Source organism: Columba livia, chromosome 5 (genome assembly GCF_036013475.1).
Source record: "Columba livia isolate bColLiv1 breed racing homer chromosome 5, bColLiv1.pat.W.v2, whole genome shotgun sequence".
Lineage (NCBI taxonomy): Eukaryota > Metazoa > Chordata > Aves > Columbiformes > Columbidae > Columba > Columba livia.
The window spans coordinates 54,652,756-54,666,467 of record NC_088606.1 but is presented as its reverse complement, the minus strand read 5'-3'; the positions used below and the strand labels follow the sequence as shown (position 1 = coordinate 54,666,467).

The 13,712-nt window shown below is 40.1% G+C and overlaps 1 protein-coding gene across 3 annotated transcripts in view; it reads left to right on the top strand.

Moving 5' to 3' along the window:
• Window positions 1–6,858, top strand: part of NUCB2 (nucleobindin 2) — a 28,744-nt gene extending 21,886 nt beyond the window's left edge. For all 3 annotated transcript variants that reach the window (XM_065066143.1, XM_065066144.1, XM_065066145.1), the window contains exons 10-13: window positions 50–139; window positions 691–861; window positions 1,183–1,264; window positions 3,099–6,858. In XM_065066143.1, the coding sequence (XP_064922215.1) occupies window positions 50–139; window positions 691–861; window positions 1,183–1,264; window positions 3,099–3,211 (456 nt within the window). In that variant the 3' untranslated portion in view covers window positions 3,212–6,858. The remainder of the gene's footprint in view (window positions 1–49; window positions 140–690; window positions 862–1,182; window positions 1,265–3,098) is intronic.
• Window positions 6,859–13,712: the final 6,854 nt, after the last annotated feature.

The following is a 13,712-nucleotide window of genomic DNA, read 5'->3' as shown; positions in this document are numbered from 1 at the left end:
CAACCAAACCCCATCCTTTAGATTGAGTTTAAGTTTTTGCTTCAAATAGGTCGACATTAACAAGGACCGGCTTGTGACTTTGGAAGAGTTCCTGCGAGCTACAGAGAAAAAAGAATTTTTGGAGCCAGATAGCTGGGAGGTAATGAGAACGTATTCCAAGTGCAACATACTGTACTCTTAGTATCATTGTAACCAGCAAACCAAGTGGCATGAGTCTGACCTTTGCTTTTTTTCAGTTCTGTTTTGGTATGTATATGGTTAAGCTCCTTAGCTAAATGTAATATACAAACTGCAGCAGATAATGTAATGCAGATGTATTGTCCACACACAAACAGAAAGGTCTCACGCCACCCTGTGGATTCTGGAAGAGCTTTCCCCACATGCTTTTCAAACCGAAAATGGACATTTTGTTTATGAATCACTTCAAAGGGGAGATAGGAACTCAGCTGGAAGCAAGAGGCATTTTTTCTCCTACCTCTAAATCCTTAGTAGAGTTTTGCAGAGAAAATAGCTGAGAAACTGCTATTTTGCTGTTTCTTACAGTGAGTGTACTAGTGCTTGACAGTGTCACGTCTGGATATTTTGATGAAAATTCTGAGGGTTGTTTAGTGAACTGTACAATTCAGCTGTTAATTTCATCGTATATGCATTTCTGTCTAAGTATTCACGTTTGTGTGTATTTTCTTGCAGACACTAGATCAACAGCAGCTCTTCACTGAGGATGAGCTGAAGGAATTTGAAAGTCATATTTCTCAGCAAGAAGATGAACTTAGAAAGAAGGCAGAAGACCTTGAGAAGCAGAAGGAAGAGCTACAGAGGCAGCAGGACCAGCTTCAGGCTCAGAAACAAGAGCTTCAGCAGGTACACTTAGAAAAGGAAAAAACATAATTCTGTTCTCCTATATCCTTAAACATGTGACAGCTCATGACAATCCCCAGATCTGGAGCATTCCTTACCCTGAGTTCTCCTCTGAGTCTCAGATTAATTCTAAACTAATGATACCACATCAAAACATAATCTAGCATTCAGAATTATAGCAAACAATGCAAGTATCTCAACTCAGTAGTAGGCCTATTAACACAGACTTAACATAATGGCTGCAAAATTTCTTTTAAGTGTATTCACATCAGAGAAATTTGACAGATTTACGTTTTTCAACTGTGGTATTTTATTTTTCACCAGGTCGTAAAACAGATGGAACAAAAGAAACTACAGCAAGGAAATCCTCCTGCAGGACCAGCTGGAGAACTGAAATTCCAACCCCGTATGTATCTTTCTGTGTAGATACACAGAATAAGATCTCCAATGTAACAGTCATTAAAACTGTGTTTTCTGTTGGAACTGTTAATAGAATGTGGTTTTAATGATCTTGGGAGAGGTTCACTAAACTGTCTTGAAAAGGGAAGTATGGAATTCTTCTAAAGTACTCCTGATATCTCAGTGTTTCTAAGCCCACAGTAAAAAAAAAAAAAAACAGACTTTCCAAGTCAAGGCATCAAATGGGCAGAGAAAAAGGAGATTGTGTTGTACTTATTAGTCTAAGACTATTGAAATCTAGGAAATTTGGGATTTCTGAGCATCCAGAGAAGAGAGACATAGAAATGACCAGGACTGTCTGGTGTCCTATGGCTTCATTACCAGTCTGAGACTGCAGAACAAATCAAAGCATGTAAATGCTTTCAACAAGTGTATCCCCTGTGGCAAATTTACCAGAAGTTGTGCACAACGTGACATGGCAAGTTAGTTTTAGACAGTATGAGCGACCAATTGTTCAGCACCCTCAGAAGAATGTTGTAATAAGTCGCTGCATTCACTTATTAGTGGCAACAAAATGGTCAGGTATATACTAGTAGTTCCTACGCATAACACATTGTCCACATTTCTTTTGTGCTTTAAAGGGGCTCCATTCTCCAATGCATCCTAAATTAGCCTTTTCTACTCCTCTAGAAAGGCTGAAATCAATATGGCTTTACTGGCCTCCATGTTCATGTGCTAACATTATCAGTAGAGCTCTACAACTTCTTGACATTCATCTCAAATGTAAGACTTCAAACTATGTCCAGGCAGCCTTTTGAATACTGGAAGCTCTTAACTGCTGCAGGCCCAACGGTGGGTTTTCAAGCCATAAATGCTTTATTCAGTGATTACAGCTTACTTTGTTGAGTATCCTGAAATTCTATCCCAAAGCTCCTCAGTTCTGTGAAGAGAAGTAATGAAATTTCAGTACCAATTTACTTTTGTCTTTCATTTGCCTCAAAACTGCCTGTGCACAATTTCATTTTATGATCCCTAGTTCTGAGAGCCTCACGCCCCCTCACCTTCACTAAAAACTTCATGTGAATTAGTAGATGCCCTGGAAATTGGATTAATGATATGTCTTTTGATACTGGCAATATTGTAGCAGATTCTGTTCTGAACACGTATGTTATTTTATGTAAAAACTTTTGCAAAGTCATTTAATCAAATGTCATAAGAACTCATTATATTACCCAGAACTAGTCACTACTCATTCACTGGGTTAAGGAGATCCAAGTAGAGAGTATTTCTAATCTGTAGGCTACTAGAGGTACTAAGAGTGATTTAAGGAAAAAAAAAAAAAAAATCATAAAAATGCAGCTGCAAGTTCTGAAATCTACAGCAAACTATGAAAATGAGTATTATTCAAAGGTAGGCAAAGGGAGAGTGTTGTATTGTTGACACAGTGAGGAGTAAAATACAGGAGCAGGTTGTTGTGGGTATTTTTTCCAAGCTTCTCATATTGAGATTAAAGGCTTCATAAACCTAATATATTCCAGAAAGAAAAATCTCCAAAGAACCAATGTTTTATGGAAGTAAAACTATTTCACAGAAAACAGTAACAACTAGTAATCTAAGAGGATATTATAAGTTTATATAAATCTGTGGAAGACCAGTCTGTTGGGTAATCTCAATCCAATTTCATTAGGAGTTACAAATAAAATTCTTTATTCTGCTTACAGACCAAAGCCCAGAACTTTGGTTTTGATTGTCCCTGCACTAGAAACTTGCCTTTAGAGGCTTTTCACACTTGTGGCAAATTCAATTGAGAAGTTACAAATGGTTTTATTATTGTTTTACAGCCGGTGAACACAAAGTTGGGGATGCACCAAAACACCCTGCGGGAGGTGATCAGCCTTTACCACCAGTACACGTCCAAGAACCAGCTGCTAGAACTGATCAAGTTCAGCCTTAACCACTTGTGCCTCAACTTTGTAGCATCTTTATTACTGGGGGGAGGGAAGGGTGGGCAGTGGGTGGGCAGGAAATCAGAGCGAAACATGAACTCTTCACTTTTTCCTCAGATTGTCAAACCATTAGGAATGTTAGAGATGAAGTATGAAACCACATTTGAATAATAAATTAAACTAATTTTCTCTCCAATGCATCAGTGAGCAACACGGCAAGGGAATCATTCAGAGGTTATAATGGAGGAGGGAATTGAGGAAAACTATTAGGACTAAAGGTTTTTGTGGGCAGGGGACTGAGCTGAACTCTTCCCTTACAAAGAAGGGAGGAGATGTCTGCTATTCTCTGCTTAGGTACAAATTGGAATCTGCTCAGAGAGGAAGCAGGAAACTGGCCTGAATGTCAAGTTAGGTGTAGTTTTATGTGGAAACTCTTTCCAGACATGCTGAGAAGCAAAATATGGAGAAACAAAGACCATAGTTAAAGGCCTACCATTTCCAGCACTTCCAAACCTATTCTTCTTTGAGACCAAATTAAAAAAACCAATCACACTTACCATTAATCACAGAAAATTTGCACTTTCTAAAATCTAAACACAACAAAGAATTATGTGGAACAGTGAATATTTTTCATGTTTACAGAAGCCTAAGAATTTCACTGTAAGCCTTCAAAAAATGTTGTATTTCTGGTGTACTGATCTGAACCGTCCTCCTTGTTGAGATTAATTATGTGTAGCAGTTGAATACTCAGCTGGCTCTCGGGACAGTACTTTTGTCCCTGTTTCTTTCATCAGTTGCCAGCTGATCTCAAAATTTTGCATGTTATTAAGTAAGCTTTTTATGTTGATAGAAATATTGTGCAAAACAGAACAAGACTTTGTCTTTTTCTGTACAGATTATCCTACCTCCTATGATAATACCAGATTTTTCAAGATGCATCATGCGCTTCAGAAGGCTCTTCTCAGACATGAATCTTTGACTTGTTAAGAGTCTTAATATGAACTCTTAGTTTTTCAGCAGTTGGTCTAAGTTTGTGAAGGGCCTTAAAACAGGAGTGCTACTTGATTGTATTATTTTGGTAACCAACCAGGGTAGGTCCCTAATGTTGTAAGCCAAGATTTTACAAGAATAAGTTCATTTTCCTGTGGGTTTTACTATAATGTTGCAAAGTTGTGCGATTGTCCTTGCTTGTCATTCATTTCAGACTGGAAGTATCCTAATCTGTAAACCCTGTTTGAGGCTTTTTTTAAACACGGATTGTTCTGACTGTATAATGCTGGCTTTGAACTGATACTGATACACATACACCGTGGCAAGTATCTTTTGTCTTTCCTTCCTGTTCTCTGGCTAACTGCTGAGTGTCATTAAAAGAAATCATATGAGTTTTGAGCAAAGAAACAGAGGCAACCCTCAGTTATAAAAATATATTCCTTTCAGAATAAGATTTGAAAATCTTAGTCAACTCAAGTAAGACAGAAGGCAATAACTCATGTTTTGTATTGACATTTGGTAAGTTTCTCTGAAGAACTGTGATAGAAGCTAGGTGTGTTCCCTCCATGTTTAAGGTTCCTTTAAGCAGGACCGAGCACATTCTTTTTTTCCCACACAATATCATAGAATTCCCTGCCAGAACAGATTAGGTTTTCCTGTCTGTTTCATCTTGTTAGTTGTCATGTCACATTTCCTTCACTTATGCTACTCAAACAACTGGACTTTTACCTTTTTTTTTTGTTTTGTTCTCTGCACAAGTGGTTAACATTTTGTTTCCAAAATCAGTGTCCCCACAGTTTGTCATTTCCATGCTTCTAACATCAGTTTGAGTGTGTCTTTGGCAGGAGACTGTTTGCCAAGAGTCCCAGACATCCAGACTAACAGAGTTTCTCACTGGACAGCCCTGGCTTCGAAGTTGCAGCCTGATAATGGGTAACAGAGCAAAGAGGGAAACAAAGGGGGAATTATTCAAACATTGTGGAAAAGATGGGGGAAATTTTTCGTGTGTGTTCACCGCATCCCACATTAAAGTTTGCCGAGGACAAATGATGCAGCCACAGATGTTTGTACAGAATCAAGGACTGAAACCTCTGATGTAAAGGCATTTCTACCATACAAATCATTCCTTCAGGCTACATCTGCCTCCTAACAACTGTCATATTTAATGGGATGCTTTTTAATGTAATGCTCAAGCTTTGGTTTCAGGGCAACCTCTTACATTTTGATTGTAAGATCCTGACTGTCCCTGCTGTCAGAGATGGGTATTGTATCTCTCTTATCCCATTTACCTGGAAACACCAAGAGTTCTGTGAAGAACTGTTGTAACCTGGGTGCTGAACTCAGCTTCTGCACGCCCCCGTGTAGCGAGTGTCAGTGCGGACTCTGAGGAAGCCACTTGTGAGAAATAAGAGTTTTCCCTTGCTGTGAGTTAGCATTAGCAAAAGTTTCTCATTTTGCATTTCAACCAGCCACTGGGGTGTATTCAGTATAAAATGACGTACACCTTCAATTACTATATGATAGCTAAATGTTGTTCTTGTCAGTGTTAATTAAATTAGTAGGCTTGCAGTTCAGCAATATTCTACAGACTTTCTGTTCATGTTTTAGAAGAGGAAACAGGCAGTTTTTTAAGCCTCAGAATTGGTGTTTTGGTTTATCTTTAACAGTAATCAAGGCTCAGTCAAACTGCCAGTTATTTGCCCTAAATTGTGTGGAAGTCAGAGCCACAGTCCTCAATAATGCTTAAGTTACTGAGCTCCTACTGAGCACATCTTAAGTTTGTTGCCTAAATGTTTTTTGCGATGAAAGACCAAATTACAACTTCATGCTCATCCACCCAGTTCAAAAGTCTCATGTGCATGGGTACCTGTATCACATGTCCACAAAGACAGCAAGGACTTGGTGGATGTTCTTCCAGAAGATGATCTGCCAGCTCTGGTCTATTGACAGACAGTGTTCACCCAATACTGTCCATCTCATCCTTCTCAAAGGCCCAGGCTAAAAGAGGTCTCCATCTGAGCGTAATAAAGCCACTAAGCTATTTTTGCGGATCAATTCTGAAGTGTGGTTTAAGTAAGAGTGAGGAAGCTTTGAAGAACATCTGCCTTAGAGGTTATGCAATGTGCTGAAGTAACACATATGAAATGTTTCACAGATTTGTTGCTTTTCAGTGTGTTTTGTTGTTTTCAGTGATGATGTCTTTTAATTGGGTTCTCTCTTCCATAAAAGCAACTAAAAGTATTAGCTGCTAAAAGCATGTTTCTACCATGGTACTGATTTCTCAGAAGCTTTTTAAAGTTGAAAAAAAAAAACCCAAACAAACTAAGTGTACAATTAAGTGAGGAAGTAGAAGGCTATAATCACAGATAAATAAGGGATTGGATATCATGGGCTCCTGTGCTTTCACCTGTACTCTGCTTTTCATTTAGGACGTGATTACAAGAAAACTGAATGTAATTTCATACAGACACCAGTTCCAAGACAAAGATGCAGAGATTTGGTTTTGTACTTGGCTGGGATTTTGGTAGGAGGATGAAGGAATAATATTTGGTCAACGTTGTACAAATCCATATCCTCCAGTGCAATACATGTAGGGAAAAAAAAAGCCCCGCTCTGTACTTTGTATAGATTAGTTTTTAACTGGATTAAACTGAAACTCAGCGCAGTGACAGACGTCTAGTGTTTTGTTTTAAGCGGGTGGAAAAGAAGTGGGTTTAGATCTTGTCTATGTGCACAACTTCCTGTTTAGAGGCCCTGTTCGCCTTCCATTTTTGCTTACTCAAAAGATATGAAAAGGAATTTATAAAAATACATAAGTATCTTGTGTTCTTCCCTGGTACCAGCTGCAAGAGCTATTCGCTAATTAGGCATTCGAATGCTCAATTTTCTGTATTCATAAAAATACAAAACCAACTAATTAAAATGCTCCTGCAAAAGCATTACAAACTCACACCAACACCACACAATTCCCTGACTTGTTACAAATTCAGAACAGAAATCCCAGAAAAGGTGAAGCACCCCCAGGTTTAGTAACAGATTCTCTCTAGGTTGCTTTCTCTTTGCTTACAGATTTTGCCTTCAAAACCAGGGCCTGGCCATTTGGGGACGTCAGAATGGCTGTGGCAATGTGTCTCTTGGGGAGAGCCACAGGACTTGATGCCATATCCAGCCACATCAGACTTTTCCATTTTGTAAATGTATCTCAATTAAGAAAAATGTGATGTATGGTGGCATGTTGCAAAGAACTGAAGCTCTGAGCTATGGGTTGTCCTTTTATAGTTTATGCCAAAGTACATCAAAGTACATAGCAGATGCCAGGAGCTGACCCGTAAGGTTGGCCCCAGAAGTATTTTCTTGTTTGCATCCTCAGATACCTGTTACTGAAGTTAAGAGGTAGTTGATAGTGAAATGAAAGTCCCATCTGAAAATACAGCAACACTAGGTGTAGTTTAGTTTACTTTTTTTTTGTTGTTTAATGTAATGGGAAATAGACAACTAGCTTGAGTCCTGTTATTTATGCATCCACAGACAGCAAATACCAAAACCATCTACAGTTACCCAATGTTTCCTAATGCCTTTAAAGCCATACTTGCCAGAATCACTTTGTATCCAGTAGTAACACTTTTCATAATTATACTATCCAACACTATGCTAAATAACAGCCTGCATAGTTGCACGTGTAGTAAAGAACAATATCAATGAGGGGAAGTAATTTTTTGCAGAGATACTCAAGTTTCTAAGCCTGGTATATTTTTCAGTGACAAATGCAAGGATAGAGCAGTACTACAAAGCTGACCTCCATTCTTTGCACCTTTTCCATCAATTTGGGAAGCTCTTAGTCTGAATGACTGCACAGTGACTGCTGTTCAGAGTATGTTGCGAACAATTAGTATTTACTCAAATGTGCATTTCCTTAACACATAATGGCTCACAGCTTGTATCTTCCAGGAAACTGCCCACGGAGCCATTCCTGTGTTGTAGAAGGTGATGGTGCAGACAATACACAGAGTTTCCCCTCTAATATCTCATTCCACACCCTCTCCCAGTAGCTCTTCGTTGCTGTTAATATTACATTGAGAAGAGGACTCCAGTGTTTGAGCTCCCTAGTGGCAGTGGAGGAAGCAGGATGGAGGTGCAGGCAGCCCCCCACCTCTGCTGGGCAGAATTTGGAGCCCACCCAGGAGGAGAGGAGGAGTTACTCAGCCATGGATTAGAGTCCTGTGCAAACTCGTGTGTTTGGACATCTCCACAGTCACAGAAAGGCACTAGATACTTCAGTAGCAATGAGTGACATTCCTGAGCCCGCAGCTGTTCTACAGGCTGTGCGGACCTTGCCAGTGCATTTAGTACCACGGAGAAGTGACGCAAAATCTCCTATAACAACACAAGGATTTCTCACATGGCCAGCACACCCGGTTTCACACCGTTTCTTCACTAGAGGGAGCCTAAGACAAGGATTACCAAGCACTTCAAGTTAATTAAGAAGCAGAGTGGTGACATAATAAAATAGGATGTTGAAAACTGAATGATCCCCCAAAAGCCAAACAACAGCTGCCATGTTTCAAAAAGGTTGTGGGCTTTTTTGGGTGCATTTCTTACATTATGCTGTTTCCTTTTGGAAGAGACCCTGAAAGTGCAAATAAGCACTAATAGTGCTGTTCCTGAGTACAGACTCCTTGGTACCGTGCTTGATCTCCGAGTACAGTGCAGCACAACTGGATAACAACAATCTGACAATCATTTGTTATTTAGAAACCCAAGATATTGACCAAGAAAAGATACTATTTACATTTATAGCTGGAAACCAGTCCTCCTGGAGTAGGATCCTACATGCTAGACAGTGAAATTTTAAAAGGCAATACTGCACTATTTCTGCCAAAAAGACAGGTGGAAGAAACTGGATTATACAGATGCCAACTCACTGTCATTCCTAATGCTGCTCAAGGAATGGCTTCTTTGGAGATGGCTGGTAAGCTGGTTTATATCAGCTCTTTCCCCCCCCAGGAATTCTAAAGGTAACAATTGCATATGTCAGAGCCAGCTTAGGGTTGCTAGTTCCTTCAGTCTGACTCTCCCAGGGAAGCACGATCACCAATGAAAGCCACACAAATTGACAAAAATTGTGATGTTAAACGTGGGAACTGGGATAAAGGAATAGTGTTGGCATCAAGGCATGTGCATTAAGTTCTTGATCAGAGTTGCCCTGTATCTACAGTTTAATCGCCTGTGTTTAATGTTATGCTGCTTACTACACATAAAGCTACAGCTCATTTTCAACTAAAATAGTTCTATAATTCTTCATCTAAACACTGTCTTTCTACACATTCTTTAAGAAAGAGGAAAACTAAGTGCTGTAAAACGCTCACTGAGTATTACAAAACTATTGAGAACTTAATAAATCACATATTGTACTCACTGTCAAAGTAAGTATCTGTATTTTAACTTTCTACTGTGTTTGCAATAGTCAGGGAAGAAAAATAACCACCCAGTCATCTCCCCGATGGGCAGATTTAGTTCAATCTGCAGGTAATTACAGTATCATCAGAACAGTCTTTATTAATTTATCTATTAAATATTTACAGCTCCCAAGTCGCATTTTCATTGGCTCAGTCTTTGCATTAACAGCTGCCTGTCCTTCAGTTGGCCTGATAGCTTTCCTGTACATTAAACACTATAAACCATGCAAGTGGTTTCAAGTGGCTAAATTTCTATTTCTGTGTTGAAAACTCAGCTGGGGGGCAGGGTTGTTCCCATTTGCTTAAAAGCAACATTTTCATTTGGCACTTTGGCAGCTGCAGGTAGGCTGGAGATTGCTGGTCCATCGATGACGTTTGGTGGCCCCCCTGACCTGCCCTCTGGGGTCGGGCTGGATCCTGCAGCCTTGCCAAGGGCCAGAGACCAGTCAGCATCACAGCCATTGGATCTCTGCCAGCACATCCATGCTTTGTCATAGCTCATCTTTCAGTCTAGACATGTCCTGAAGGTTTCAGATTTCCCTTGGGCTCCCCAGGACAAAGCCAGGGTTGCGCCAGTGTTGCACCAAGAATGCATAGAGCATTTTTAAAATGCTATTTAAAAAAAACCCAAATTGCAACGCAGTAGTTATGAAATAGGGAAAAAATAGTGCTGGGATTAGATGCAATACATTCACATACTGCCATGAAGGACTAACTGAAAAGATGCAGTGTGACTCAGAAAGCAGCTAATACACATCATCCTGCCTACACCTGATGTGCATGTCTCATCAGAACTTCAAAGCAGTAAGTCCCAACCACTTGATGGCATGGTTGCTTCATTATTAAAAAGAAACAGCGACAAAGTTATGCATCTAAATAATCTTTTCACAAATTAATTCACATGGAAGAAACTGTGGCTGGCTGGCTGTATGTGACTGTACAGCCATATTTCTGGCAACTAATGGTGGACTAAACATTATTTAAATAGTTGCAGTTCTTCAATCAAGATAATTTAATTGCCTGTTTTAAGCAATAAAGCAACAAAATATTTTTATACACTATCACATCGGTATCTAAACCTTTGTAAAGTGAGGAACAAACCCCTGTTTATGAGGTGGAAAAATAAAAGTAACTCAAGCTTATTTTAGGCAGCCACTTGCGCTGTGTGAATGGAGCTCGCTTCTCACATAGCTGTTCTCCCCAGGAGCTGCCCACAGTCTGTCCAATGCCCAGGCAAACTCCTGGGGCAGCTCCCACCTCTGGCTTCCCAGCAGGCCCACTGCTGGAGAGGGAGGACAACATCTGTCCACAGCTGCTAAGGAGGGGCAGAGCTGCCCTGTGATGAGGGCAGCCTCCCGCCGCATCAGAGAAAATCCTCCTGGCACAGCGTGTCCTGCCTGGACAGAGGCAAGGAAGAAGCAAGCCAGGTACCATCCCACCCCCTGGATAGCGTGCGTGCTGCTGACTGTATGTAGCTCATGCAAGAGAGAGAAAAAAATCAGTGTTCATTTATTTTACTTGCTCTGTTTAATTTAATTGGCATCTAGAAGCAAACGTATTCCCTTTTCCCTCACAGTTCATCAAATAATATTCTTCAAAGGAAGCATAGAAATGAGACATTCGGAAGAAGCTGGTTTGAATCACCAGATTGTGAGCTTTTACTCCAAACCATTAATACTGAACTTTTTATCTGAAGTATCCGCAAGAGAGAAAGACACAAATTTTCTCCTGGAGTAATGTGCAATGTAACACACAACATAATGCTGCAAGAGAAGAGAAAGTAATTCTGCTACAGGACCATGAGGATGTGAAAGCTTTTCAGTTGTGGATGCACATGGAAGAGACCGGTGCTTCCATGGCTCCACATGCTGTTTGTGTTTCTCCAAATACATGCAAGCACATCAGGGCAGAGATTTCCAAGAGAATAATTTATGATGCTCTTATCTGGCATCCTCCTGAGTGGACAATGCCACTGGCTGTCATAGGTAACCCTTTGCCATGCAGTGAGGGTATGGTTTAATTTCTGGAAAACAGTAGCCACCTGGATTTACAGTTAGTAGGGCTACGGTTGGTGATAAAATAGATAAATTCTCAAAGTAAGTGTCCGCTTTAAGACTCCCAAATTTTCATCTCACTGTTATAAGGATGGGTGTTGTCTCCAGAGCTGTGACAGCCATTTCTTCTAACCCAGACACCCTCACATGAATGTACAGTTATTCCTATGTGCTCACACAGAATTGCTCTTAGTAATACTATATATTTTCCCCAACAGCTGTCTTAACTGCTACACTCAGTTCCCCAACAGCTGTGCATTTCCTTCACAGGCCCTCAAAACTATGAGGATATGAAGCATTTCCCTAGATCTTCTTAAAGATGTCTGGAAACCACTTCCCCATTCGCTCCTCAGAAGGCAGCTTTACCTCTCAAACACCATCGGTCATAGTCACCGGATCTCTCTAACTGGAGAAGCAAATGCCCTTCAAACACCCCTTTGGTTTTTCTTCAGAGGAATTTCACAGCTGCATAGGGTGCAACTGCAAAATTCATTCTTACCAAACATTTTCTTTTTGCCTATGTTATGGGCCTCCAGTATGGGTTTTTCTGGGGGATCATGGTGCCAAGTATCTGTGGGAGCGGAGAAACACTAATGAGCACCCTGCAGCGCTGTATCATATCTTGATAAAATTTGAAGAAATCTAGTGATATGCTTTTTAGTTCTACCAGTGCTGGATGCAATGCAATGTTTAATGGACACGACAACTGCTGTGGAGGTGCTCACATTAACTTGCAGAGCCCATTTCTTCTTCCTTGAAGAAAAAGAACTCTTTAGGTATGAAGATGATGAGTAGGTCTCAGAAGGACCCTTCACAGACGCCAAAGTTAAAAACAAAGGGTTTCTTGCTGATGGAGACAAAATTGTATTGCAAAGAATCTAAATTCCATTTACATGACCATGCAGTGCAGTTCACTGCTGACATGACACATTCAAAGATTACTACAAGGAAATCCCATTTTCTTTGAGCAGTGTGTTTATGCTTTCCTCATTGGTCCACTTGAAAACAACTGGAGAGGACACTCTGCCTTTAAACCTGCGTTAGCTCTGCTGTGGGTCCGACTCAGAGTCTGCTCTGGAGTGACATCAGGACAGTTGTGTCCTGGACATCCAGCTTTATATGCACAGACATGCCAGAAAGAGAGTTTTGAGAGGGCTGAATCTAAGAAGCAACAGGAGTACTGCTCCTGACAAGACTTCACAGGCTTTGTTGTGAACTATGTATTAAAAAAAAAAAAAGGAATCCCACCCAGATCTGGTTGCTTGTCCCAATGTGAGACGCCTTCATAGCATGGCACCTGCAAACCAACGCAAGCAAAAGAAAGAAAAATGTTCCAGATGTAGGTCTAAACCTATATTGAGGTCTAGATTTAGCTTGAGAAACAGAGCTAGCCTGAGAATTCCAAAGTGTCCACAGCATCTCTATTCTTGCTGACCCTGCTGGAAATCAAGGAGCCTCATTCATTGAGCAGACTTGGTGGACTCTCTCTTAAAAGGTTTCAAGAAACTCTTACCAAAAAAATAAAGCAAACAAACACACACGTAAAAACCAAAATCAACCAAAAACAAACAAAAAAAAAAGAGTGGCTCTTGGAGTTTGTGAAGTATTTTCCTGAGGCAACATTCTAATAGGATGACACTGACACTTTAAGAGAAAGGACTAGCAAAGGGAAGCTAGGAAATTCATAAGCCAGGGAAAATAAAACATATAATTACATGTTACATTTGTTATAGAAGCCCTGTAGCTGGATAAGTATTGAATTACTATAAATAAGTACATATTCATATCCAGAGGACTAGAGGCTCATTGTGTTTAAGCTGTCAAAAGAACGTTATTTCTCATACTTAGTATATTCCTCGCCAAGACAGTATCCTTCTTGCTTCCTGTATAAATAATCAAATATATACATGCTAAAACTATAAGGAGCTAAATAATCAAGTTCCTGTGACAACTTTTTCACACCTCTATCTGCTTATATAGCATTAGCAAATACTATATAATCTGTGTGT